Source organism: Mauremys mutica, chromosome 11 (assembly GCF_020497125.1).
Source record: "Mauremys mutica isolate MM-2020 ecotype Southern chromosome 11, ASM2049712v1, whole genome shotgun sequence".
In the NCBI taxonomy this organism is placed as follows: domain Eukaryota; kingdom Metazoa; phylum Chordata; order Testudines; family Geoemydidae; genus Mauremys; species Mauremys mutica.
In genome coordinates, this window is record NC_059082.1 from 67187206 (window position 1) to 67214646 (window position 27441).

At 41.7% G+C, this 27441-nt stretch overlaps 2 protein-coding genes across 3 annotated transcripts in view; both read right to left on the reverse strand.

Moving 5' to 3' along the window:
* Positions 1-6866, reverse strand: part of MYH11 (myosin heavy chain 11) — a 108185-nt gene extending 101319 nt beyond the window's left edge. Inside the window, exon 1 of one of the 2 annotated variants that reach the window (XM_044979169.1) lies at positions 6791-6865. The gene's annotated coding sequence lies outside the window, so the exon portion shown is untranslated. Of the gene's footprint in view, positions 1-6790 lie in introns of both variants that reach the window. The other variant, XM_044979170.1, reaches the window with a different exon arrangement.
* Positions 6867-17097: 10231 nt separating this feature from the next.
* Positions 17098-27312, reverse strand: CEP20 (centrosomal protein 20). Its single transcript, XM_044978607.1, has 5 exons — positions 27165-27312; positions 24099-24296; positions 22513-22597; positions 21487-21623; positions 17098-17580 (listed from the first exon to the last, which is right to left on the reverse strand). The coding sequence occupies exons 1-5, from the start codon at positions 27190-27192 to the stop codon at positions 17504-17506; spliced, it is 525 nt and encodes a 174-aa protein (XP_044834542.1). The 5' UTR covers positions 27193-27312; the 3' UTR covers positions 17098-17503.
* Between the last annotated feature and the right edge of the window lie 129 nt (positions 27313-27441).

The window sequence follows — 27441 nt, forward strand, 5'->3', positions numbered from 1 at the left end:
TATAGGACTGATTTGGCTGAGAGACACTTTTTAGGGGCAAGATCATTGTTATTTTGGATTACTTGGTCTGAAATCATCTAGGGAAACTGAAAGCTTTGATGACACTAAAATGACATGATCACAGGTTTATCACTTTTATTTCTTTTTTGGAGGTTTTACACAAAAGATCAGTCAGAAAAATAATGCATAATTAGTGTCTATAATTCAGATTTTCAGTGCACTGCTTTAAAATGAATAGCAAAAGCCGGCCACATCCCTGTTTCTCGTTCAATACAGAGCTAACAGAGATGAGAGACAAACAAGATTTCTTGTTATCTAAATATTTTCTGGGTGCATACTGAAGTGCCAATGTAATAATGAAATAATTAGTAAAAGAACAAGTTCCCAGGCTGCATTCCAAAAAAGGATGGAAACAAACGATTGCCAAACACTACTTCAAACCATTTTAATTCTGTTGCACTCAGGGAAGAGCCAGATTAAGAAAAAGGTCAAGAGAAAAAAAGAAAATAAAGTTAAGAGTTTAGCAGCAGACTCAGACTAACTCTGAGATCCATGACTGATGAAACCAGCTTAATGTACTCTTTCCATACTATTTAGATAGTGACAGATCATCTGTCCAAGGATAGATATGCGCACAAGAAGGGGACAGTAAAAAGGTTACAAGCCTGAAACCAGTCTTGGCACATCAGGCCTCATCTAATGTGGTACTCAAACAGGGCTGGTATAAGCAGGGATGCTGTACCAGCATCCTGTACCCAACTCTAATGGCACTCAGATAAAGCAGCTGCAGTACAGCTCCTTTCCTCAGCTGAAAGTTGTAGCTGCTTTGCTTACTCCCAACCAGCAGCTTCTTCTAGTACTCTGGCTGATCACCTGCCCACAAGATGCCGGCAAGTGGCTGAGCTGGGGATGGCAGGCACAGATAGTTGTAAGCCATCTCCCATAGCCCACCACACATACTCCAGAGCGGGGCGAAAAGGTGGCTATTTGGTTTTCTTTCCTGCTCCAACAGGTCAGAAAAGAGGTCCCCAGTTAGGTTCCTTGCTGCTGCAGCAAGGAAGACAAGGAGGAGTTCAAGTGATGGTAGCAAAGGCACTAAAGCAGGGAAGAGAATATGTGACTGGTCAGTTGCCCGGTTCTGCAGGAAGAAGAATTGGGGGAAGAGAGGCAGTAAATCTGAGGAGGAAAAGGCAGGGAGGAAAAATGGGAGAAAGGGAAGAAAATAGCCCAGAGACAAAAGGCAGGCCTTTCCCTGGTGTGAATGAATTGAATATTCACAGCATCCAAAAAAAAGTTAATCCTGAGGCAGTTCAAAGACCAGAGTGCTATGGACCACTACAGTCAACCAATGTGACTACTCACAGCTAACCAAAACAGTCCTCACCTGGAATGAGTCGGTGTGAACATACTCGCACAGCAATTTTCTATCTGGCAAAGCAGACACACACTTTAGTATCCTTTCGGGGTCCCTTCCAGTTCTATGAGATAGGTATATCTCCATATATTAAGTGTCACGTGAATCTCTGGGGGTAACATGAATAATCATACACCTTAAAGAAAGACTGGGATTTTAGAGGAGCTGAAGGGAGCTGATTTCCAAGAAATCAGAATGATTGCTTTATCTCAGGTTATTACAACATTATGAACTGTAGAAAAAAAGTTAATAGACCAGTTTCCTTCCCAATCAAGTCTAATTGAAATTCAATGGAAGTTGGGCACCTAACTTCTTTAGCCTCCTTTGGAAATCTCAAACTCCACTAAGTGACTTACCTCTAAATGTCTTCATTTTACTGACACTATCATTGTCAGAAGAATGAAAGACGGAAAATTCACCCAGGCATCTTGGCATCAGCTGAACCGACGAAGGGGCATAACACTTTGTCTATTTATTCACATAGGGGCCTGACTGCTGTCGGCCTTCATCATGCAGAACTCTTATTGTAGTCAGTGCTTTCTGCAAGGGGGCTGTGTGCAAAAGCCTTGCAGGATATGATCCTTAAGACCCATGAATTTCTTAGGAGAGAACTGCAAGAGATCAATATTTGACCTCTGTACTGATGAAAGCAGAAAATGCTCACTTACTCCAAAAGGGCTGGTAAAGCAACACATGGAAATGGTGTTCTCTAAGGACCAAATCCTTGTCCCAGTGAAGTCAATAAGAGCTTTGACGTTTACTTCACTAGGACAAAGATTTAGACCCAATTGAACACTGGGACGGGGGTTGTAGTGTCAAATATTGCTACTTGGAAAGGGCCTATGGATGACAGTGAAAACCAACCTTCCAAGTTATCCTATGATCTCTCTTTACAAAAATCCGCCAAATTCTAAAAACGCTAATATGATCATTAAGAATCCTAATCTGGTGTAAATTTGGTCACTGATTAGATAATGGCCTAAGGATTTTTCCGCTGCTTTGTCACTCAAAGATTAAGAAAAAGTTCACGTCTCCCTTCCTTACTGTGCCTAAAAACAAGTGTTGACAGAAGTCACAAGCACCTTACATGCAGCACAGAATGATAGACAGAGAAAGAGGTCTATCCTACTGAACTATGTTCTCCTGTCTCTTCCGATACTTTTCATAAGTGAACTGATTGTTGCTATTGATTCTGGAAGAGTTTTGGCATGGAGTAAATGACCGCTTTGAGTTATTACACAAGAAAGCCAAATTGCACTCTGCATGAGGCTAGCCCTGAAAAGTACACAGAAGCTTCCGTCAGTGCAGAATGCATTGAATTCAATGGGAGGCGCATGTATGTATCCAAGAGTAGGAATTGGGCTACAACAGTGGTTCTCAAACGTTTGTACTGGTGACCCCTTTCACATAGCAAGCCTCTGAGTGTGACCCCCCCCTTATAAATTAAAAACACTTTTTTATATATTTAACAGCATTACAAAATGCTGGAGGCTGGCAGCTTGTGACCCCCCCTGTAATAACCTTGTGACCCCCTGAGGGGTCCTGACCCCAGTTTGAGAACCCTTAGTCTACAGTCAGGACCTCTTGTGTAAGGCTGCTCATGTTAATCTTTCTCACTGCACCCTTTATGTGTCAAACTTATAGGAAGGTAGATGACGGATAAATAGGACTCAAATTAACCTACATTTCTCCCTCCTCAAAAGACATTTATTAATCCCCCCTCCCCACCCCAGCCCTCCAAGTGGTTCTTTTCTTCCTCCCATTCATGAGCCCTTGATCTCCCACCTGTGTAAGGCAACCCAGTCCACCCAAGCAGGCAGCCATCAGCTGTTTCAAGCACCCTATGACCCCAAGGCTTGGCCCCACAGATTCTGCTTTAATCCATCCCTGCAATTGGGTGCTAAAACAAATCAAACTTTTATATTTGAACATTGGTCCTGCCACAACACTATATGTACAATTATACATAGTGATGTGCTGCAGGGCCCTTGTTAGAAATCCCCACAAACAGAAGGGAGAGCTGGGGCAGTTGCCCAGGTTGAGATGGAATCTCCCCGTTCTGGCTGCTGCTCAATCAGCCCTGCTAGAGATGACATCTCTGTAGCTCACAAAACCTTTTTGAAGTGTGAATTTTTTGCCTTCAGAATGCACCAATCAGCAATATAAAGGGGGTGCAGAATATATATTTGTACACAAACACTTGTGCACATGCACCCCTACATTCTCAGGAGAGGATACTCTTCCTTCTTTCTTCCCAACCCCAGATCATTTCTAGATGGTCTTCATTGCCCTTCCACACCTCATTTCAAAGGACAGAATTTGACCGCTGTGCTTTACAATAAATATACACAGTGCATATTGTTCTTGGAGAAAAGTATAATCATTTCCAGGAAGTGCAATTAATTAAAATGTTGTCGATCAAGTGGTGTTGCCTCCCTGGTCCTACCTAAGAGAGACTTTTTTTTGTTTAAATGGGAAAGCAATTACTCCTCACCCCTCTTTTCTACAGCACATGCCTCCCGGTATAAAAGGCTTATCACAGGCTTAGGGGAAATATTTATTAGAATAGTGGCTGCCCATCACCACTTGCACAATATGACTTCCACAAACAAGTCCTGTCCTCATAAGGAGTATCAGAGCAGAGAACACAGCAAGTAACCAGCTGTTTGGCCCAAATTCATAATTTCTTTGCTACAATAACTCCTTAGAAAGATCTTTCTCATCTCTTTTTTTTTCTGAGTGGGGAGCTAGGGGAGTGGGGAAGTATTTCCACCCCCTAACCCCCAAACAGATCCAAACATAAAGAATATTCTTAAAAGGAATTCCATGGCTCTGGAGCTACACTTAACAGCCCATGCCTGGCATCAATTAAAGCACTGGCACAGGCATAATAGTTTGTTATTTTCTGACTGGAGGAGGATTAGGCAGCTATTATTGCACTCAGAATGCAGGTGACACTGATATCAGTAAAATCAAACAGGAGGTGCCATGCTGCTTTGTTGTCAACCCTCCAATATGGGAAATTCACTAGCTTCAATATATCCAATTTTTTGAAGCAATCAACAGTAGTGTACTATGAGTGTGGGACTGGGAACCAGGAACTCCTGAGTTCTAATATTGGCTCTCAGACTTCTCCTATGAGGCACAATCTCTGATTGTCCATTTCCCACCTAAACAATGAGGATATTAATATATGTGTTAATTAGTTAACATCCTTCAGCACTTGAAGACAGAAAGTGTTAATTTATTAATAGCTTTAACTTCTCTTGACCAGGTGTTAGGCGCAAGTATTTTAACTGTTTCCTATGGCTCTCTCTTCTAAACTCTCCATTTAAGGAAATTGTCAGTACTGAAAAACTTATCGTTACTATTTTTATTTTAATTACTTTGATTGCTTGGCAGACTTTCCAGTCGCTCATAATTCAAGTGATTACATAACTCTGATTGTGTAACTGACAGCTAGTTAAAGATTTCCAAGAAATCAGAATGATTGCTTTATCTCAGGTTATTACAACATTATGAACTGTAGAAAAAAAGTTAATAGACCAGTTTCCTTCCCAATTTAACTCCACTGTCTACAGAAGTTAATTTGCCTCAATATACTCTGGAATATGGATGTTTGTTCACTAGAATATAAGCAGCATGTACTGAGCCATCTTTTCATTTGAGCAGTGAATGACAAGGTCTAGAGAAGCTTTCCCTCATTCCTTATAATATGAACAGGTTTAAAAGAAAAGCCAACAGATACACAACTAATAAGTCATAGTAATTTGTAAAGAGCTGGGATCCACTGCATACATCCATGCATGATGCTACCATATATGGTCATGTTCTTCTCAATACTAACTGTTCCACAAAAATGTAATGATAACAAATTCAAAACAAATACCTTTTAGGGAATAACATGTCCATTGCAAATGTGATAATAAAAATCATTGTTTACATCCAAGTGAATACAGCCAGAGCAGCAACATGCACTAAATTAAAACTACCACTCAATCAAGCTTTTAGCTTTCCAGTAGTTAATATTCCAGGAGTTCATACTTTTGGTTTCAGTGGTTGAGGTTTAAAAATGATGTTGACTGTTAGTAGTTCAGAATATCAACCCTTTACAAAGTACATTCTTAGGAGCTGATAGCTAAAAGAAACTTTTGAATAAGATACAATTTGATTTATTTAAAAAAAATTATGAACATTTTTTGCAATAAAAATATCTGTTACAAAATATCTAACAATTAAATAACAAATCGGGTTTACTGACTTTTCTATCCCAGGTTGGAAGGGTCATATTCTGATTAATAAAAAAAAATGCTAATATAAAAAATCAGTGAGATTTTTTCTTCTGGATTACCAATGATGCTTTCTATACTGCCATCTACTGACATTTTTCTTTATTCACATCACTTTTATTACAAACTTGAGTTTATTGCTTAGTTTCTTCCTCTAAAGGAAAAAATAATCTTCAGATCTATGCATATAAACAATATTAACAAGTGCACCTCACTAACAGGGAAGAAATCTTATCTAGCAGTGCAATCTCTTTATTCCTAACATGCAAATCTATGTTATTATTTATGTAATAATAAAGGTGATGCTTTTCTTTTGTATTTTAAAAGGATTTTTTTGCTGTGCAATTAAACAAAAAATTAGCAAAGCTAATTATATTTAATCAAATACATTTATATTGTAATCAATTAAATATTAAAACTAAGTTATTTTATAGATTAGTATTGAAAACATATAAAGAAAACCTGCTGCTAAACTACCACTGCTTTTACTAGAGCATCTTTACTGGATACACATATGAAGTTAATTAGTGCTTGTGCCTGTCATTGTCTGGAAAAGCTGCTATAGAATTGCAAAGTATTATTATATTGCGCACAACATCATCTGGGTATTTGTTTCTCTACATCTCTATATAAACAGATGCAGCTATGGCAGTGATATAAAACAAATTATGAATTTCTCACACCACTTGGAGATTTTGAGTTTACCGTGCTCTTTCAGTGAATTTTAACTGAATGCTCTGTTTGCAATATGCAAATCAGGTGCAAGCCAAACAAGCATATTTTGTAGGTCTGTCACAATACAGTTTAAGTAAAGCAGCATGTCCTGTTTTTAAAGGGACAGTCCTGTTTTGGGGGACTTTTTCTTATATAGGCAGCTATTACCCCCCACCTCCTGTCCTGTTTTCTCACAGTTGCTATCTCGTAACCCTAAGCAGCAAGTGTTTGTAACCTGAAAGTAATTCATAAATAAATTGCTTTTGCAAAGGTACATGATAATTTAGATTGCTAAAGTAACTATGTTAGAAACATCTGTTCATTCCCACCCCCCTCCCCCAGCAGGAGAGTCCTCAGTCACAGTAGTACTTACAGATATCCAAGTAGGGAAGCAGAGAGTGAATTGGAGAGTCCGGAACCTGTACAGCTAACAGCTGGAACAGTCCAAATCCTCTCTGCCTTTGCAGCCTCCCTATATAGAGGAGGAGAATCTGGTCAATGGGGAGGGGCCCTAGAAACCACCTCCTGCTGGAAAATCTTCAGTACCTGGGCTAAAAACGAGAGCTCATCAGTCAAGAACCTTGTTTCTGGAGGGGCCCAGTTCAGGGCTGGTGACTTCCCCCAAACCTTTCCCTTAGTATTAACAAACACAAAAATCCAAACAGAATTACGACCTGGGTGTCACCCCTTATTTTCTGACATCCAATTGCACCTTGTGCAATAGTACTAGGTGGTGCCTGAAATTAACAGAGTTATTTCTTTTTGCCACTTCCCAGACTGGAACTGATGTGTTGGATCAAGCAAATGAGACACTTTAACCCTTTCCTGCCTTACATAAACTATCTCCTTATGTATGCCTTCCAGCTGGGGATCCAGCAAGAGGGGAAAGCCAGATCGGGGGTAGCTGTAGTTGAGATCCTATTACAAAAGCCATTCAGACTATCGGCCTGTTGATGTGGAGCTAAGATGGGTTCTGTATGAGTTGTTTGGGAGTGGGAGGTTATTTCCAACACAGCGGCGGTGTGGGGGGTGGAGGTCTTTCTCTGTCTCCTTGTGTTTATGTAACATTTAGAGCTTGCGGCTGTTTTAAGCCTTGTGTGGCTCTGGGGAATAAGAAGGTTATTTTTCCCAGCTCCCCACCATTTTGCAGAAGTTGGTCTTGCTTTTTGCAGCCTCAGCCCAGTTCCTGAGAAAGTGTTGTAAATAACTTATCTATATAAAAATACTTCCCTCTGTCCATAAAAGGAAGAAGAGGACTGTTAAATGGCTGTGGGCAATGGTCCCTAGGATGTAGTGGAAAGAACAGGAGGCAGGCACCAGCTGCTGGGGGAGTGGAAGAAAAGGTGCTTGGAGCCAGCCTTGGACGTGAATCTGGTCCTTGTCAACTCCTCTGAAACCTTCAGTCCTCAGTTCCCCCCCTCCACTCCAGTAGCAAACAGTTTTGTTCAGCAAGACCGGTGCATGGGAGACATCCCAAAAAGGGAAAGCTAGGATCCTCCAGGAATTCCCATCAGCATACCGGATATGAAATACTGAAGCTATTTGCATGCTGCAACAGACTAAATATGGTGCAGAGATCTACCCAGAGAGCCAGAGCACGGTGCTGGCTGAAATGGCGTTTATTGACTTCAAATAGTCCTCTCCATCCCCTGAAATAACCCCCTCTCCCTCGGGAATGACAGATGAGTCCCGGCCCAATCTGGGCCTTCCAGGAAACTCCTCCATGAAAGGAGGCAGGGCTGTTCACCTTTCAAATGATCAGGACTAAAACCCAATGTTTCCTAGTATGATGAATAAAGATTCATAGAAAGGCCAGAAGGGACCATTGTGATCATTTAGTCTGACCTTCTGTATAACACAGGCCATAGAACTCCTCCTAGAATAATGCCTTTTGAACTAGAGCATACCTTTAAAAGAAATAATGAAATTTTGATTTAAATATTGCCAGTCATGGAGAAGCCACCACCAGGGGCGGCTCTAGGTTTTTGGCCGCCCCAAGCAGTCATGCCCGGGAGGCGCCCCCGAGCCGCGGGAGCAGCGGACCTCCCGCGGGCATGACTGCGGAGGGTCCGCTGGTCGCGTGGCTCGGCTGGACCTCCCGCAGCTGCGGGCGGTTCGCAGGTCCGGCGGCTCCGGTTGAGCTGCCGCAGGCATGTCTGCGGGAGGTCCAGCCGAGCCGCGGGACCAGCGAACCGTCCGCAGTCATGTCTGCGGGAGGTCCACTGGAGCCGCCGGCCGAGCGTCCCCTCCGCAGTCATGCCTGCGGCAGGTCCGCTGCTCCCGGGGCTCCGGTGGACCTCCCGCAGGCATGACTGCGGCAGGTCCGCCGGCCCAGCCTGCCGCCCCCCCCCCCCAGGGCCGCCCCAGGCAGGTGCTTGCCCCGCTGGGCTCTGGAGCCGGCCCTGGCCACCACAACTCTTGGTAAATTGTTCCAGTGGTTAATTACCCTCACTGTTAAAAGTGTACACCTTATTTGCAGTCTGAATATGTCTACCTTGAACCTAGAGCCATTGGATTGTGTTATACCTATCTTTGCTAGACTGAAGAGCCCATTAGCAAATATTTAGCTCAGTGGTTTGAGCATTGGCCTGCTCAACCCAGAGTTGTGAGTTCAATTCCTGAGGGGGCCATTTAGGGAATTGGGGTAAAAATCTGCCTGGGGATTGGTCCTGCTTTGAGCAGGGGGTTGGACTAGATGACCTCCTGAGGTCTCTTCCAACCAGGGGTGAAAGTAACTTACAGGACTTACTGGTACTGCTGGAATCCTGAGGGGGGCGTGGCCTCAACCGGAAGAAAGGGGCTTCTCAAGATTTAAAGGCCCTGGTATTCCGGCTGTGGCTGGGAGCCCCAGGACCTTTAAATCAACCTGGGGCTCCCAGCTGTAGAGGTGGCTGGGAGCCCCCGGAGCTCAGGGGCAAATTAAAGGGCCCAGGGCTCTGGCCACCGCGGAGCTCTGGGCCCTTTAAATCTGGCCCCAGCCCGGCTGCCAGAGCCGCAGGTGGGATTCAAAGGGCTCTGGGCTACCCGTACCGGCTTACTTTCACCTCTGCTTCCAACCCTGATATTCCATGATTCTATGATTTGTTCCCCATGTAGGTACTTACAGACTGTGATCAGACCCCTTAACTTTCTTTTTGTTAAGATAAATAGATTGAGCACCTTGAATCTATCCCTATAAGACATGTTTCCTAACCCTTTAATCATTTCTGTGAATCTTTTATGAACCCTCTCCAATTTTTCAATATCCGTCTTCAATTGTGAACACCAGAACTGGACACATTATTCCAGCAGTGTTGGCTCCTGTGCCAAACACAGAGGTAAAATAATCTCTTTATTTCTATTTGAGATTCTTCTGTTTATGCATCTAAATATTACACTAGCCCTTTTGGGCTACTGTGTTGTTCTGGTAACTCATGTTCAACTGATTATCCACTAGCAGCCCCCAAATTTCTTTCAGTCACTTCTTCCTAGGATAAAGTCCCCCATCTCGTAAATATGGCCTCCATTCTTTCTCCCTAGATGTATACATTTACACTGAGCTGTATTAAGCAGCATAGTTTCCTTGTGCCCAGTTTACTAAGCAACCCAGATTGCTCTGTATCTGTGAAGTGTCATCTTCGGTATTTACCATTGCCCCAATTTTTGTTTCATCTATAGACTTCTTCAGTGATGATGTTATGTTCTCTTCCAGGTCATTGATAAAAATGTTATCTAGCATAGAGCCAAGAACCAGTCCCTGTGGAGTCCAGTAGAAACACACCCACTCAATGATAATTCTGCATGTACAATTATATTTTGCGTCCTATCAGTTAGCCAGTTTTTAATCCATTCAGTGTGTGCTATGTTGATTTTGTATCATTTTAGTTTTTTAATACAACTATTGTGTGGTACAAGAGACTCGGATTGTTGCTTTGCACCTGACCTGCTGCTGGACCCTTTGCAGAGCTGGACAAATAAGGGCCGCGGAGGGGAGTTATATGTGAATAACTTATTTGAAAAAAATCACAAAATTCATGCACACCAGCAAATTATTTGACCAACTCTAGTCAGCTGGGAAAATGTGAACTCTCCTGCTGTTTGCATCCTTTAGCTGCAGATGTAGGTCCAGTTTCTACTCTGCCTTGCACCTTGCGTGGTCATTTCCACCTGGGAAAAGTAAGAGCATAACCCTACCAAAGTCAGAAAGATAGCAATGGACATCCACTTTACACAGGTGTAAATGACTATGGCAAATCCAGGCAGAGGAAAATCAATCCAAAAATTAAGGAAGGCTAGGCCCTCCTTGGTAGGAAGTTGTCTCCTTAGTAACTCACCCTGTATCTTGCAGCTCCTCTGCTGCTTCTTAGCTTTTAAACAGGGAGGTAAAGAAAACCATGGGGCCCTCTGAAAAGTGTCACTAGATTATATAGCATTCATCAAAATTACCTTAAAATGTTCCCTACAAATGTATAGAGCTGTGTCTCAACTATATATGAATTTTAACAGCAACTTAAAAAGGAGTGGAAATTGTTCCTCCAGTTTGGTGAACTGCTGCATGCACACACGCAGGCTGCATGTTTAACAGAGTAAATGGTGGTGAGTGATGTATGATGTGATATTAAACTGAACTGGAAAGTTTAAAAAAGCTAGATGGGGGTATATATCAGAGTTACAATTGGAAGCCATGTGTGATAGGAATTGCCACAGGGGCCAACTTGCAAGCAAGCCATATATAAGATAAAATCGAAATAGGAAAATGTTAGTGGAATAGAATATGATCAGAGGCTAACTGTCACCTGTGTGCTGAGTACTGGGGCATTTATGAAACATAAATGTTGAGGCAAAATTAAACTTCTACTTTTAAAGCAAGGGATGTTGATATCCAACTTGTCCTCTTACAATGTCTTTGTGGTTTAAAAAGATTTTGTCACCCCAGAGATCCCGAATGTTGGGTTTGCAAAAATATTTCCATGTCAATTTTCTAGAAAAAGTATAGCTCTCTGAGGAGATTGGCTTTAAATATCTCACTGCTGAGTTTGTCGGCCAAATATTGTGCTTCTGCCTGAGGGGGGGAAACATTGGAAATGATTAGGGTCTAGGAATAAAAATGAAACTGACTAGTCTATTTTCCACTGTGCAACCTGAATGAAATGCAAAGTAACAGTATAAATAATGAAATGTCAACTAAAGGCTCTAATCTGTTGTAATGGCTAAGTTATGGGTGTTAATACAGATCAGGAAACTTATTTTTTTAAAAGGACAGTTTACCTGTCACTGAGCGTCTCTCTAATCTAACAGATTTTGGTGTAGATCCTGGATCCTGCCAGGTGCTAAGCAGTCTGCCGCCAAACCAGCAAAACAGTTTAAGCATATGCATAGTCCCAGTGCTTAACGTTGGATCAGGGCCAGAGTCCTCTGTACTTTACAGCATCAACCCCTATTGACCAATGCACACAGACTGGCTGGGTCACACAGATCTAGTCTCCAAGCCACTCAGTGACCAGCTATTAATGGAAGAAGTTCTTTAAAACGTGAATACTTTTCCAGGTTTTCTTTTTCAAAATGTTATCAGTGAGTGATAGTCACCCATCCGGCAAAGTGATTGTCTGGCTGCAGGATTCAGCTTGGAATAATGGGTGCTAAGGAAGGAACATGTAACCGAACTCGGGAAGTGTGTTGGCATGGATAGGAAAATTCATAGACCTGGTATTCTCTCTCTCTCTCTAGCTAAAACAAGACAAACAAAACCCCCTAGATCACTCTTGCACATAATATTCACATTTATAGCATCCTATTCAAAATAATTTGGAATTGTGCATTTGCTGGTAGATGGTACTTTTAAAACCATCTACTTAGCTATTTACTGCTGTTTTTTATTTTCTGTAAGAAGAACTTGGTCAGAAAATATCCCAAAGCCATTATACTTCAGGTTAATGTTACACTAGAGTAAATATATTAAACTACACTTTGTTAAATATGAAGTCACTAATATGATCTATTTTTTAGTGCACGGAAGGTTGGGGGTTTTGTTAGGAATCTGTACCTTAAGGTTTGAATTTTCAAGTACTTAATAAGAAAGCTTAATTTACCTAAGGTTTTTTTAATGGAAAACTATGAAATATACATGTATACTGTGGAAGGAGTTGAACCTTTCCCTCCCCACACATTCATCAGAATGGGGAGATCCCTTATGCACAGCATCTCTCCATGCATGGATCTTGGTGGATGATCTATCTTTCATTATTATCAACTATCATGGTAAAATGTAGGTAGTAAGAGTTGTGGTTGGGCTGGTAAATGTTCATGTCAATGTTCCAAGGCTGTGTTATACAAATATCACTAAGAGTGTGTTTTAGCTTTGGTTGCTACAATAATAAACTCTTTGTGTTCCAAAAAAAAATAAAAAAATCAAGTTCCATAAATGTAAAAAGATTAAAGTGCATCCAAATTAAGTATCAGAGGGGTAGCTGTGTTAGTCTGTATCCACAAAAACAATGAGGAGTCCAGTGACACCTTAAAGATTAACAGATTTATTTGGGCATAAGCTTTCGTGAGTAAAAAAAGAACCCCACTTCTTCAGATGCATGGAGTGAAAATTACAGATATTTATGACTGTATCTGTAATTTTCATTCCATGCATCTGAAGAAGTGTGGTCGTCTACCCACGAAAGCTTATGCCCAAATAAATACAATTTAAGGGTTGAATTCAAAGCAAATGCTGTGGCAGCTACTGCACCCCCAGATCATATGGAACCTCAGCATGTTATTGAAGTTGGCTCCATATTACTAAACTTTTGTGAGAAAATAGCCCATCAATTTCCTTTGGTTCTAAAATGGATTTCTGGCTTGAATCCAGATTTAAATCCCCATTCCACAATTCAGTAAAGCACATATGTCTAATGTAGACCCCAATAGCCTTTCCTTTCATGCATAGAGTACAGTACTATACTCCTACACAATTGTCTTTTTGGTGAGGAACAGGCAAGTACCAGCTTCACTATCGCTTCCATCCATGGGAGCAGCATACAGCTCCAAAACATTTCCACTTATAAAAGTTAGTATAAACTCCTCTTGGAGCCCCCAGGGGCAACTTCTGTAGGAGTTGTGCTGGGGGAGATGAAAGGCTGCCGAGAAAGTGCTGTTGCTGCATGGGAATTCTCTTCTTGTATATCTCATATAAATCATTGGGTAGCGGAGGCCCTTCCTGCAGAGGACCTTAACTCCTCACTCCTGACAGGAAGACATGATTGGAATTCTGAGCTGATGCTTGTGGACTAAACTGAGCCTTCTGTGTGTACACAAGGGAGTAGAATTTGGTCCTCTGAAGTTCAAAAACTCAGGCTTTTTAAGGTAGAAGTTCAAGGAGCATGTGATAGGGTGTCCATACCACACAGCAGTGAAAAGGGTTAATGGAGACCAGATGGGCCAATTAACCTGGTAGACTGAAGGGAAAGCCTTAATTAAAGAAACAGGCTCACCTGGATAAAGACAGAAAACTGAGGGAGGGGCTAGAGAAAGTATTTTGTACCCATTCCCTGCATGGAGTTGGGAGGTTGGCAAGCCGGGGTGGATAGGTAGGAAACAGCAACAAGGGATAGGACAGAGATCTTGGCTGCTTGTTATAAGGTCCCTGGGCTGGAACCCATGGTGGGTCTAGGTTCCCTTACCAGCTACTTGGAAGTGGCAAGGGCATTAGAGATGCCAGTGAGTCTAGAAAGACTTTGAATTCCTTGGAAGGGGAGGATCTTTGTGATCTGGCTGGAGGGTCAAGCCCTGAAGAGGAGACTGCAATTTCTGTACTGAGAAGGGCTGCATGGCAAGACAGGATGGGGGAAAGATACCATTGGAGGGAGCGCAAGCCTGGCAGAGCTAATTCCCAGGATGGCCAACAGGAACTGCCTCTGTGGTGAGTGGACCCTGTGAGGGTAATATAATTAATGTGTTATAAAATCAGGGACATAAGGCATCTTTTTTTATTGACAATCCTCTCCTCTTTAAACCTGTAATTATCCTTCATGGCTGCGGTTTCACATTACAGGTATATCCTAATAAGTTATTTTGAGTTCAGAAGGAATTCAAATATGAAATTGCAGAACTACTAACTGTGGTATGTAACCTATCACTTAAAGCAGACTCTATACCAGCTGACTGGAGGATAGCTAATGTGATGCCATTTTTTTTTAAAAGGCTCCAGAGGTGATCCTGCAATTACAGGCCAATAAGCCTAACTTCAGTACCAGGCAAACTGGTTGAAACTATAGTAAAGAACAGAATTATCAGATGCATAGCTGTACATGATTTGTTGTGGAAAAGTCAACATGGCTTTTGTAAATGGAAATTATGCCTCACCCATCTATTAGAATTCCTAAACGGGGATCAACGTACATGAACAAGGGTGAGCCAGTGCATATAGTGTACTTGGACTTTCAGAAAGTCTATGACAAGGTCCCTCACCAAAGGTTCTTAACCAAAGCAAGCAGTCCTGGGATGAGAGAGAAGGTCCTCTCATGGATCAGTAAATGTTTAAAAGACAGGAAACAAAGGCTAGAAAGAAATCCTCCATTTTTAGAATGGAGAGAGGTAAATAGGGTTGTCCTGCAAGAATGTGTACTGGGACCAATACTATTCAACACATTCATAAATGTGGGAAAAAAAAAAGAGTAAACAGTGAGGTGGCAAAGACTGCAGATGATACAAAATTACTCAAGGCAGTTAAGTCCAAAGTAGACTATGAAGAGTTACAAAAGAGATCTCATGAAACAAAATGGTAGATGAAATTCAATGTTGATAACTGCCAAGTAATACACATTGGAAATAATTCCATGTATACACACACACAATGATGGGATCTAAATTAGCCGATACCACTCAAAAAAGATCTTGGAATCACTGTGGCTAGTTCTCTTAAACATATGCTGAATGTGCAACAGCAGTCAACAAAGCTAACAATGTTAGGAACCATAAAGAAAGGGATAGATAAGACAGTAAATATCATGCCACTACAAAAATCCATGGTACGCCTACACCTTAAATACTGAGTGCAGTTCAGGTAGCACCATCTCAAAAAAGATGCATTAGAATTAGAAAAGGTAGAGAGAAGAGCAACAAAAATGATTAAGGGTATGGAACAGCTTCCCATATGAGGAGAAACAAAAAAGGCTGGGACTGTTCACTTTGGACAAAAGATGACCAAGGGAGGATATGACAGAAGTCTATAAAATCATGACTTGTGTGGAGAAAGTAAATAAGAAAATGTCATTTACTCCTTCTCATAACACAGGAACCAGGGATCACACAATGAAATTAATAGGCTGCAGCTTTGAAACAAACAGAAGGAAGTACTACTTCACACAACGCACAGTCAACTTGTGGCAGGGGACGTTGCGAAGGCCAAAAGTACAACTAGATTTTAAAAAAGAATTAAGTTCATGGAGGATAGGTCCATTGGTGGTTATTAGCCAAGATGGTCAGGGATGCAACCCACACTCCGGGTGTCCCTACCCCCTGACTGTCAGAAGCTGGGAGTGGACAACAGGGGATGGATCACACTGACTAGAACAAACAATCATTCCCTCTGAAGCACCTGGTATTGGCTACTGTCAGAAGACCGAATACTGGGCTAAATATGGATTATTGGTCTGACCCAGTATGGCCATTTTTATGTTCTAATCAAAAGAACACTTTAATAGAAATAATGCCCACAGGTTCTAATCCGGATTAAAGCATAATTTTGTTGGGAAGTGTACGAACACAAATGAGAAGACAGTCCTCTCCTTGAGAGCTTAGTAAATCAAAAGTTACCTATGCTGCTATTTTACCTTATCTCCCCTTCCCTTCCCACAACTTAGGGTATGTCCACATAAGAAATGCTACAGCGGCATAGCTGCTGGCACAGACACTCCCTACAACAACGGACGGGATTCTTCATTGCTGTAGTTAATCCACCTCTGTGAGGTAGTATTTAGGTCAATGGAAGAACTTTTCCATTGACCTAGTGGTGTCTACGCTGGAGCTTAGGTTGGCTTAATTACATTGCACAGGGTGTGAAATTTTTCACAGCTGTCAGTGACACAGTCAAGCTAACCTAACTTTATAGCGTAGCTCAGCCTCAGGCTATGACAAGAAAAAGGAAAAAACCTCAGTAAGGATCCAAGTCTACAACCTTTACTTGGGTAAACCTCCTATTGATGCCATTGGGAGTTTTAGTTAAATATACTTATTAATTCTGTTAAATCAAACTTGAAGCCCACTTACTTACACACATGCCTTTCAAACTCCGTTTTTTAATAGTTACCTATGTTTGCTGGAAATTTAAATATCTGGGGAAAATGAATGAACTTTCTGGGAACTGGTGGTTCACTATGCAGTTTTAGTTTTAACTTCCTCTAATTTTGATTCTTAAACAGCTTAGGAAAAAAATATAGGCCTTATAGTCCTCCATTTGTGTGCTTGATACTAACTCCATATAATTTATAACAACTCCTGCTGGAAAAGACGACTTGATAATAGTTGTTCAATAGCATGAAGATAAATATAGTTGTGGCTTCCGGGGGAGTAAAAAAGTCAAACATTCCCTAAGGCATTTTAGTTCTGTTTTCATAGTTAATTTTCCACTGATTATCTGTAGGAAGTGGTGAGGCTGCAACTTATCAAATAATGCTTAAAATATTAAGTTTACACCCTTGCAAGTCAAATGCAGTATCAAGTAAAACAGAAAATGAAGTTAGCTTTTATTCAATGTACAGTAATAGTGATTTCACAGGTGCAGAAAAAGTAGTGTAAAGTAATGAGACTAAGGACAGTTAAATAGTGAGTGCTGGAATAGAATAAATACTCCTGAAAAGTCTTATTTTTGTAAATTAAAACATTTTGGGCCCCTTCTTGCATGGCGGGAACAGGCCCAGAGCTAACCTTGCTTTTCCCCACAATAAATTATTGTGGGCCTAATCCTACAAAGTCTGATTTATAGGTAGCCTTTACTCATTCAAGCAGTCCCACCGAAGCCAAAGGGACAACTTATGTAAGCAAGAACTATTCATGTGAATAAGGGTTTGCAGCATCCAGTCTTGATTGTTTAAATGGAAAAATGGATAAAAAAACTGAATTGTCATCTGTTTACACGCTCTAAAACAAGTGGATCTTCAATGCTAGTGCCGGCCATCCTCCCTGGTTCTGGAATTGAATCTGAAAATTAATACAAGATGTAGTATAAGTATTTATGCATCTGCAGAATCAGGGGAGACATTTCTATGTAAACGTCATTGTCAACAAAATTTAGTAGTCTGAACCTCAGTACATAGAACATTAAGACTGGAGGAGGCTAGGAAGCTCATCCATGTCAGTTTTTGCATTAGCAGTTATGCACCATAAACTTGTCTATACATCTATAATAACTTTTTGAATAAGTATTAACAGAATGAGCTTTCAGTCTTATTCTAGTTCTCGGATGCACCTGAGTGTACTGTATTTATATATTGAAACACTGTAATTTACAGTATATAGCAGGATGCCCATCATGATGTATCATGCCCAAAAGCATATCAGAACATTCACAGGACAACATGAACAAGAACATTTCTAACATGAAAAATAAAGGTCTTCTCTTCCATTGTTTAATATACATGACTCATTAGGAGTTCTATTTACATAGAAAGGGAAAACAGATTCCAGAATGCTGAAATATTTGTTTTCTCAAGATCACTTATTTATTCCACTGGACCGATGTTTGATTCTTCATAGTAAGACTTACTGAAGAATTAATCAGACACATCTGGTATCTTAAAACAATTGCTTTTTGTGGGCTCCTCAGCTGCGTTTTGCATATCAGCTTGCTTCACAATACAAACAGGCTAAAGCTAAAGACTAAAGCTTCCTCTATTAAAAAGTTAAGATATTCTTCTACAGTTGTCATTCCTACATAAGGAGGTAGTAATGTCTAACAACTAACACCCCATCCTGTAGTTGGCAGGGAGACCCTGGCATGGAGTCTCACCGAAATCAATGGGCTCTGCATAGGAGCTCCAGAGCAGAGTCAATCGCAAGATTGATGACTAAAGTTATAGTAGTTTAAACTAACCAGCACAACACTGAACTTAGACGCGTAGAGATAATACTGCACAGAAAGAGAATTAACTAAGGGCTTGGCTACACTTGAAAGTTGCAGTGCTGGGAGTTACAGCGTTGGTCGTGCAGGAACAGCATTGGTGTGTGGCCACACTCACAGCTACCAGCGCTGGTGTGTGGCCACATTTGCAGCGCTGTTGGGAGTGATGCATTATGGGCAGCTATCCCAGCGTTCAAGTGGCAGCAACGTGCTTTTCAAAAGAGGGGGGTGGAGTGGGGTCTAGTGTGACAGGGAGCGGGGGGAGAGAGAGAGAGTGGATTTTTGGAGCCAACACTGTGTGTTAGCTTCCTGCCTTGAAAAATCAGAAAATGTTTCCAACCCCTTAGTCTTAACTCTTAATTGCAAACAGCCTGCATCCAACACGACTCCCCGCTGTTTCACTCACTCCCTGCCTGCCTCTCATTTGATTGTTTACAGCCAGGTACAGATTGATCACAGCAAACAGGAGCTCTGTTTGTTTTTTAGATAAGCAGCACCGGAGCTCCACTCGGAGTTCACAACAAAACAAAGAGAGGCTGCATAACAAAACAAAGAGTAATTTAGTTAAAAGCATTCTGGGATATCTCCTAATACCCTGGAGGCCAATTAAAGCACTGGTGTGTGGCCACACTTGATGACCAGCGCTGGATCACCAGCGCTGCACTCGTTATACCCCAACCAGACCAGGTGTACAGCCAGCACTGCAGCCAGGGAGTTGCAGTGCTGGATGTGCCTTGCAGGTGTGGACAGTTACTAATTGCAGCGCTGGAAAGCCTCCACCAGCGCTGCAACTTTCAAGTGTAGCCAAGCCCTAAAAGAGAAACCAGTTATTTCTCGAAGCCCAGCTTCTGTACTAAAAAGTGTTGCTTCTTTGACACCCTCTTGTGGAGGAAAGGAAACTAGCTGTCCCTGCCTCCCATTTTGACACCCTACATGATGAATTTCTATATAAAAATAATGCTTTTTATCTGTAAATAATGTAAGAATAAAACATATCCATCTTCAGCAGGATTTTCAGGATTTACAATTAAGGGAAAGTACCAAATCTCAACGAGCACATAAGTGAAATAAAACATGGCAGAGTGGCTTATTCAAGGGAAAAAATCTTGGAGCAACTGTCCCTTTCGCTCTCTTGTGCGTAAAACACAAAGGGGGAAAATACATTGTATCTAGTCAGAATCTAGGTCAGTAGTAGGGGGGTAGAAAGACCCATATCCACAAGTGTTTAGGCCCCAACTTCCACTGATTTCAGTGAAAGGAGACTAAATACCTGTGTGGACCTGGCCAAAGTGGCTAGAAACAAACAGGAAAGTAAAGACAGTGATATTACAGTGTAACATGGCCTGATCTAGAGATGACTGAAGTGAGGGGGAAAAACTCCCACTGATCTTGGTGGGCTTTGGATCAGGCCCTTAGAGGGAATTAGGTATTTATGCTACAGGCATAAATCAAACTTAAAGAAAGATGCCTGAACTAATGAACTTCCTAGTGGAAATATTTCGATGATCAGAACATACAATAAATGTCTTTGCATAATATATATATATTCGTGTGTATGCACCCCAACCCTGTATTGAGAGTCTGGGATAAATTTTGCTCCTTGTTATTCCAGAGTAAATTTGAAGTAATCCAACTGATGCCAGTAAAACTGTCACACTACTATAAATCTGGAATAAAGTGAAATTTGGGCTTTTCCTCAGAAGCAAAATTGGAAAAAGGTTTTGGGTAACATTTTGGTACTGGGAGTTGAGATTTATGGATTCCCAATGCAAGATCAGTAACACTGGTAATGTTCAGTGTCAGAATTCTAAAACTACAGGAAAAATTGCACAGAACTCTTCCTATCTACCAACCAGAATAACTCATCTGTCTCCTGTTAATGAGTTTCAAGCATCTGTAACATTCTTCTGTTTTTTCACTGCATATGAAAATTTTAACTCGTGTTTCAATTGTCCTGGCTACCTGCAGCTACCACTGTAGACAACAGAAACTGCAACACTCAGCAATACTTAAAATAAGGCTGTATATTTAAATTTACTCTGTACAATTTTAAAAATGTCTGTTCTCTAGATAATGTTCATTCCCATTTTAGAGGAAAATTCCAACTATCAAGACATTTGTTGGCAAAAACAAGATCTGTGAACATTTTTCACATCTGCTTTCCAGTGTGTTTGGTCTTGTTCAGTCAAATGTATGTTTTCCACCTACCTAGATGTTGCAAGGTAAAAATGAAGTATTCATACGCATTAAAAAGGATCCATTAGACGCTTTCAGAAGTGAAGGATTCTTGCTTCATAAAATTAGCTATGGTATGAGCAAAGATTTTTCATGTACATATAGCTATATCTGGTATTAATGTAGCACTTAGTAGCAGGATACATCCTACAGCCCTAAATCTCAATATGATTAGCCAACACATTTTGAAAATATTAACATTGTTTTTGATAGAACTATCACAAAGAAACCTGGAAAAACAAATCTCATCCTTTATGCACTCTTTGCATAGAAGAGGTTATATACTTGGTGTATCTTATTTTGCATTCTGATGTGTTCCGCTTTCATGTTCTTTATACATGTGTATGAAGTTATCAATCAACTGGGGAAATAATTTAATATGGGCTAGGTAAACTTTTGGCTATAGAGATCTACCTTCTCAATTCGCTTTTACATGCAAAAACACCTATGGATCTATGGCAATGACTGTTCCCATCCGTTAGCATCTTTGTTCTATAAAATCTCTGTCAAGTGGCTCAAAACATGGCACGAGGGGGGAGGGAGGGGGGAGAAATAGTGGTCAAGTTCTACTTGCCAATACCAGCTTATTTAGAATGGAGAACTCTCTAATCATTGTGCTAAACTACGCCCTTTGAAGCATGAGATGGGATCAGATCAGAGTCAGTGGTGCGCAGAGGGCACAGTGCTGGCTCTTCTTGTAGGACCTAAAAACTCCTGAGGGAAAACAAAGCTGCAGATTAAGATATACACACCCATTTGATTTCTTTCATTAGGTAGTTTGCTGAGGTTCCGTCTTGGAAACTGCAGTGAAGATCCTTTGGAAAACGTATCATGGATGTCGCCTTTACTACCATGTAAAAAATGAGCTATAATTCCATACAAGAGAGGGCTGTTAAGAGAAACAACAAAGTAGTGTACATAGAATGTAAAGTGCTGAGCATAAGAATTCTCTCCCCCTTGCCTTTTTTTTTTTTTAATTTCAAAGAACAGAGTCCTGGAACAGGAAAAGGCCACTTAGTCCTCAGTATTGGTTCCCAGAATGTAGACAGGCAGATGTCTTCAGCATAACTATTTCCCAAACATTGTGTTTAACTCAAGGTTTACAATTCCTGTCTCAAATTATTTAGCTTAAAAATCACAGCCAATGCTCTTTTTCCTTTTGTTTGTAAACAAATAAACCTAAAACACATTCCTCTAATTTTGTAAAAGATCAAATAGGATTGCTATCTTCCCTCATACAGGATGTCCTAAATCAGGATAAGTAAAAAATTACCTTCAATTCTTTATTCATATGTGAAAATTAATAACTGCCAATAGAGAAACAATCATTTCATTGGTTTATGAATGTCATGCCAAGGAGCACCACACAAATTCACATGGAAGTCTCAAAGCACAATTTCGCAACTGACTCTGGAGTTAGTTGAAAGATGTGTGGAAAATCACAGTGAAGAACTCTATAAAGAGTAGTGTCTCAGGCTTGCATGTTGTGGTCCTAATGCGCAGTTTGGAGACTTTCACAAACCCGGTAGAACAGTTCAGCATACGTGTTTCAGATGCTAACAGTGTGTGAGTTACTACACAAATTGGTAACATGCTTGTGCAGAGAACTACCACCTTTGGAGCATGAAATGTAGGCCAGTTCCTCCAAAGACAATTTGCACATCTCCAAGACTTAAGACTATAAATAGCACTTACATGGGTCTTAACAAATATTACAGCAGGCACAGAAAATGTGGAATGTATTGAATAGAGTGCACTGTGATTTCAAATCTACTTACACTGATTTTCTATTTGGATCTTCCACTATATTCAGCTCATGGACAAGAAACTGTCTATCCAATGGTACTTCAGGTTGACCAGATTCTGAAAAGTTAAGAATGTTTAAAATATTTTAAGTTCTTAAATAACAGCTAAACTAAGTGTGTGTGTGTGTATGTATGTATATTAAAAAAAAAAACCTTTACACTCTAGTCTTTGGAATAACATCCAAGTGCATGTTGCCTTTAACATATATTCCCACTGTTAGATCTCTTCTATTCCCATGATGGCTAAGTCCAATACTACATGGGATTCCTACAATAAACTTTAATAATTATCCTCTACTGTAAAGTTCTTTAGTAATGTTTTTTATATAAAACTTCAAGTCATTTTTAAATAAAAAATACTTGGGTAAGTTATTTTTTCCCCACAGGAATCCTGTTACAAATATCAGGCTGACGCTGCACATAATGGAATCCACAAACTCCTTCCCCTCTCCCCATCAAAAGACGCATGGACATATCTCTGCATTTAAAATATCCTTTAAAGAGAGAGTTGACTCTCAAGGATGATGTCACAATATGTACAAATACCAAATTAGCTCCTTACTTGAACATCTTTCATATTGCTTTACTGAGCTATTTTCAATCTAATTATTGCATCTTTCCAGTTTAAATATTGCTAAGCACAATTGGAGCATGTTACATGTCTCTTGCATAGTACATTTCAAACAGGAAACAGCAGCAATAATGACAGAACTGAGGACCTGTAAAAATTTCAAATATGAAGGACAGTGATTTGATTTACGAACAGTGTAATAATATAACTATCACTAATATTTGAAATATAAATCAATAAGATTAAAGCATAGATGTAGTTGTTCAAACACTCATTACTCCTTTCTACCCTCAATCCTACCATTTACTGAGTACCTCTAACCAAGTCTTGGGTGCAATTAGATAGTGTATTCACAGTACTCCAAGACATAAGACTGTCCTCCACCTGATTTGAAGCGCAAATATACTTTGGAATCATTAGCTGACATCTGAATTTTCATCCTTCATTTATTTCCATTTGGCACTTTACTTAATAAGAAACGGACATATAAATGGAACTGTATGCTTTAAAATACTCATTCCCATGTCAGACATTTCAGTGGTGGCAGTTTGTATTCCATATACTATATGTGCATCACATGGGATTGCGCTTAACTGGCAAGGATGTTTCTCCACCTGCTATAGCAGACTAATTTTTGCTTTAGAAAGCCATCCTCTCCTGTGCATCAATTGCTACATTGACGCATTTACCTTATGGCAAGGAGCCTGAGAAAGAGACTTCACAGAGACTAATGCCATTATTTAGCCTGTTGTCTGAGGGAAAAGAGATGTCTACACTTTATTTATCTTCACTAATTTTTACAAGACAAGCTGGGGGGAAGGAAGTGGGGCGGGGGGAGGAAGGGAAAAGAGTACACCCATGACCCTGAAGATTTTGACTTATGTCATCACTATGTAATATGATCAGATTTGTTGCGCTAATCCAGCTATTATCCATTAAGATAGAGATTGTAAATAAAGCAGTTGAAGCCAGTAAGACAACCCAATACCTGCTGTTAGAACAGATGCAGTGTATTTATATTTATTATATTCCAAGTATTCACGAATTAGTTCATTGATTAGAAAATTTTCATGGGACAGTGGTGGCCGTGGTTCACTTTGGTCATCCAATGCATTAAAAACTTCAGCTCGGATCCTTGCTTTTATTTGTCCCAGTGCACCTCTTTTTTCCAACGTGTCCTTTAGTACTATTAAATACATAAAAAAGAATTTCTATTACTGCCCATAGTCATAAGCTTATTATTCAATACTAACCCCCAGACTCAGTCATTTTATGTAACAATCATTTTAAAAAAAAGTCAGTTATCCAAACTATTTGGAATGATGGTTAAGGATTATTAATTATGAAGAGAAATGTACGGGATCCGAAGAATGGACAAGTCGGATGGCTTTTTAAGCACTGATTAGAGATCATTTCTGAGCAAAGACAGATAATATGAAATTAAAACCAATACCAGCCCCTGGGAGCTCAAGTGTATACAAGGTTCCCATGTTGCTAAAACCAGTAAGAAATTTCAGAATGTCTAGTATAGGAAAAGCTAGAGCAGGCCTGCACAACATACGGCCCGTGGAGCCTCACTGTGTGGCCCGCGAGGGGATTTTAAATCCCCCACAGACGGTGCTCTGCGGGCAGCCCAGAACCCTTGAATCCTGGCCCGCAGCCACTGATTGCCCCCTCCCCGGAGCTCCACCCCCTATCTAAATGCTGCTGCTCCTTGTCCCCCAATTGCCCCCTCCCGAGACCCGTGCCCCTAACTGCCCCTTGGAACCCCAGCCCTATCTAAGCCTCCCTTCTCCTTGTCCCCAACTGCCCCCTCCTGAGACCCGCCCCAACTTCCCCCCAGGATCCCACCCCCTACCTGTCCCCTGATAAACCCCTGGGACTCCCATGCCTATCCAACTGCTGCCTGTCCCCCCGAACCTCTGCCCCATCCAACCCCCCCCTGCTCCCCGTCCCTTGACTGCCCCCCAGAACTCCCTACCCCTTCTCCAGCCCCCAGCCCCCTTACCGTGCCACTCAGACCAGCGTGTCTGGCTCCGTGCAGCTCCAGACATGTTGCTGCCATGCTCCCCCACGGAGCCCACAGCCCCCCCCCCAACCCCCCCGCCCAGCACCTGCCTTCCAGATTTGAACACCTCAAAATTCAGGAGTGCTCAAGCTCAGTTTGGGCACCTGTTACTTCATTTCTCCCAGATCAAATATAGTGATCCACTGTAACTTGCTGTAGAAAAAGTAGGATAAAATTGAGCATGAAATGCTTATTAGGACTGGAATTTCCATTTTCAACAACCATTGCCTTTTTGTTTGTTTAAAAGGAAGACAGTGATATTGCATTGGCAAATTCCTTATAGAAACAAAGAGTGGAATAAAAGAATAATAAAGGCATCTCAACTTTTCCTCATTTATGGAGGACAGTCTTATAATATGCATCCAGATATCCTCCAATCACACAGGCTGAAAATTGTTCCACTTTACTGCAGCTCTGTAACCATATGGGAACCAATCCTGTCTATGTTTTGTGCACATCCAAAATTCCTGCTGAATGACCCACCCTGGGAGCGAGTTACCAGTGACCCAGGGCTGGGGTGGAAGGAGGGTGCAGGTGGGGGGGAGAGCCCAGGGCTGGGGCAGCAGCGAGGTGGGGAGGAAAGGGGGAAGCCCAGCGCTGGGCCAGCAGGGGGTGTGTGTGGGTGGGGGGAGAGCCCAGGGCTGGGGCAGCAGGGGGGCACAAGGGGGAGCCCAGGGCTGGGACGGGGGGCAGCCAAATTTGTTTTTGCTTGGGGCAGCAAAAAACCTAGAGCTGGCCCTGCCAGGTTCCCCCAGCCGCCGGAGCCCCAGGCCCTTTAATTTGGGAGCCCCTGGTTGATTTAAAATGAAGTATCACCTCCCCACCCCCAACCTTCCTTTTTGGCCCACAGCTGTTTTGGTGGGGTGGCACTGGGGAAGGAGGGTTTTTCCGCAGGGCTGGGCGGCCCTGGGGTGGGGTGCTTCTGGGGGGCCAGGAGGTTTCGGCCCTCAGCTGTTTTCTTTGGAGTATTGTGGCCCTCACCGCTTTAGGAATTGTGCAGGCCTGGGCTACAGTGGCTACCAACCCCAAATGTTCAAAAATCATGAGTCAGGGCCCAAAACTAATCATCACATTGATTAACAATAATGAATTTTGAGAAATATTTTATTTTAATGAGTTCTATTTATTTGCCTTCGATAGTAGAATCCATGTTTCCAAACTGTTCTCTGCAATCATGAGGTCTAGATATTACTTTTTCAGCTATTTAAATCACCAAGTGCAAGGCCTTGATTTAAACCAATTTTAATAAACTTTTTGTACTTCCTTTATTTTTCTAAATATAGGTGCACTCTCACTGGTTCATATAACCATTAAAACATGTTGATTTATGACTAAATAGTCTGTACGCTAGATTTGCTACATCTTTTTGCCACCTAGGAAGGAACACTAATTATACAGATTTCAGAGTAGCAGCCGTGTCAGTCTGTAGCCGCAAAAAGAACAGGCGTACTTGTGGCACCTTAGAGACTAACCCAACAGTTGGTCTGCATACCTCCACCTTTTCATGTTCTCTGGATGTATAAATATCTCCAGTCTGTGTGTTCCAGTCGATGCATCCAAAGAAGTGAGCTGTAGCCCACGAAAGCTCATGCTGAAATAAATTCGTTAGTCTCTAAGGTGCCTCAAGTACTCCTGTAATTATATATTTATGCAATTATCACTTACAATTTTCAGAGTCCTAGTTGTACCCTTGTAGAGTGTTAGAAAATGGTGAATCTCCTGCTCGTTTACTAGATAATTACTTTTTTGCTCAAGCTGCACTAACCCAAGCGTCTGTCAGGGCGAAGCCCCAGTGGGACAGGCTGGGAGCGAATCTCCGCTTGGCAAACCGCAGCCTGGCTCCAAGGATTTATCCAGCAACGCCGGCCCGGCGCACACGCTGCCCCCGCTTCCACCCCCTCGCCAGAGAGCGCCCCGGAGAGGGGCAGGGGCTCCCACGCAGCGCGGGCGCTCTGGGAACAGCTGCTCCCTCCAGGCAGCCATTACCTGCTTTCAACTCGGCGATGGTCGCCATCTTCCAACGGCCACCGCTCCGCCGAGGGGCGGGGACTGGCAGGAGAGTGAAAGGCCCCGGCTGAAAAGGGCTAAGGCAACGGGCGTGCTGCGCATGCCCACTGTGCTAACCGGCAACGGGGAGGTGGCGCTTGTCTTAACGTTCCATCGCTGCGCTCTGAGCCAATCAGGGTGCGCGGCAGCTGAAGCGTTCGGAAGCGTGGGGAGTTTTGAATGGGAGAAAGTGGCTCTCTAGGGCGGGACGGAAAGG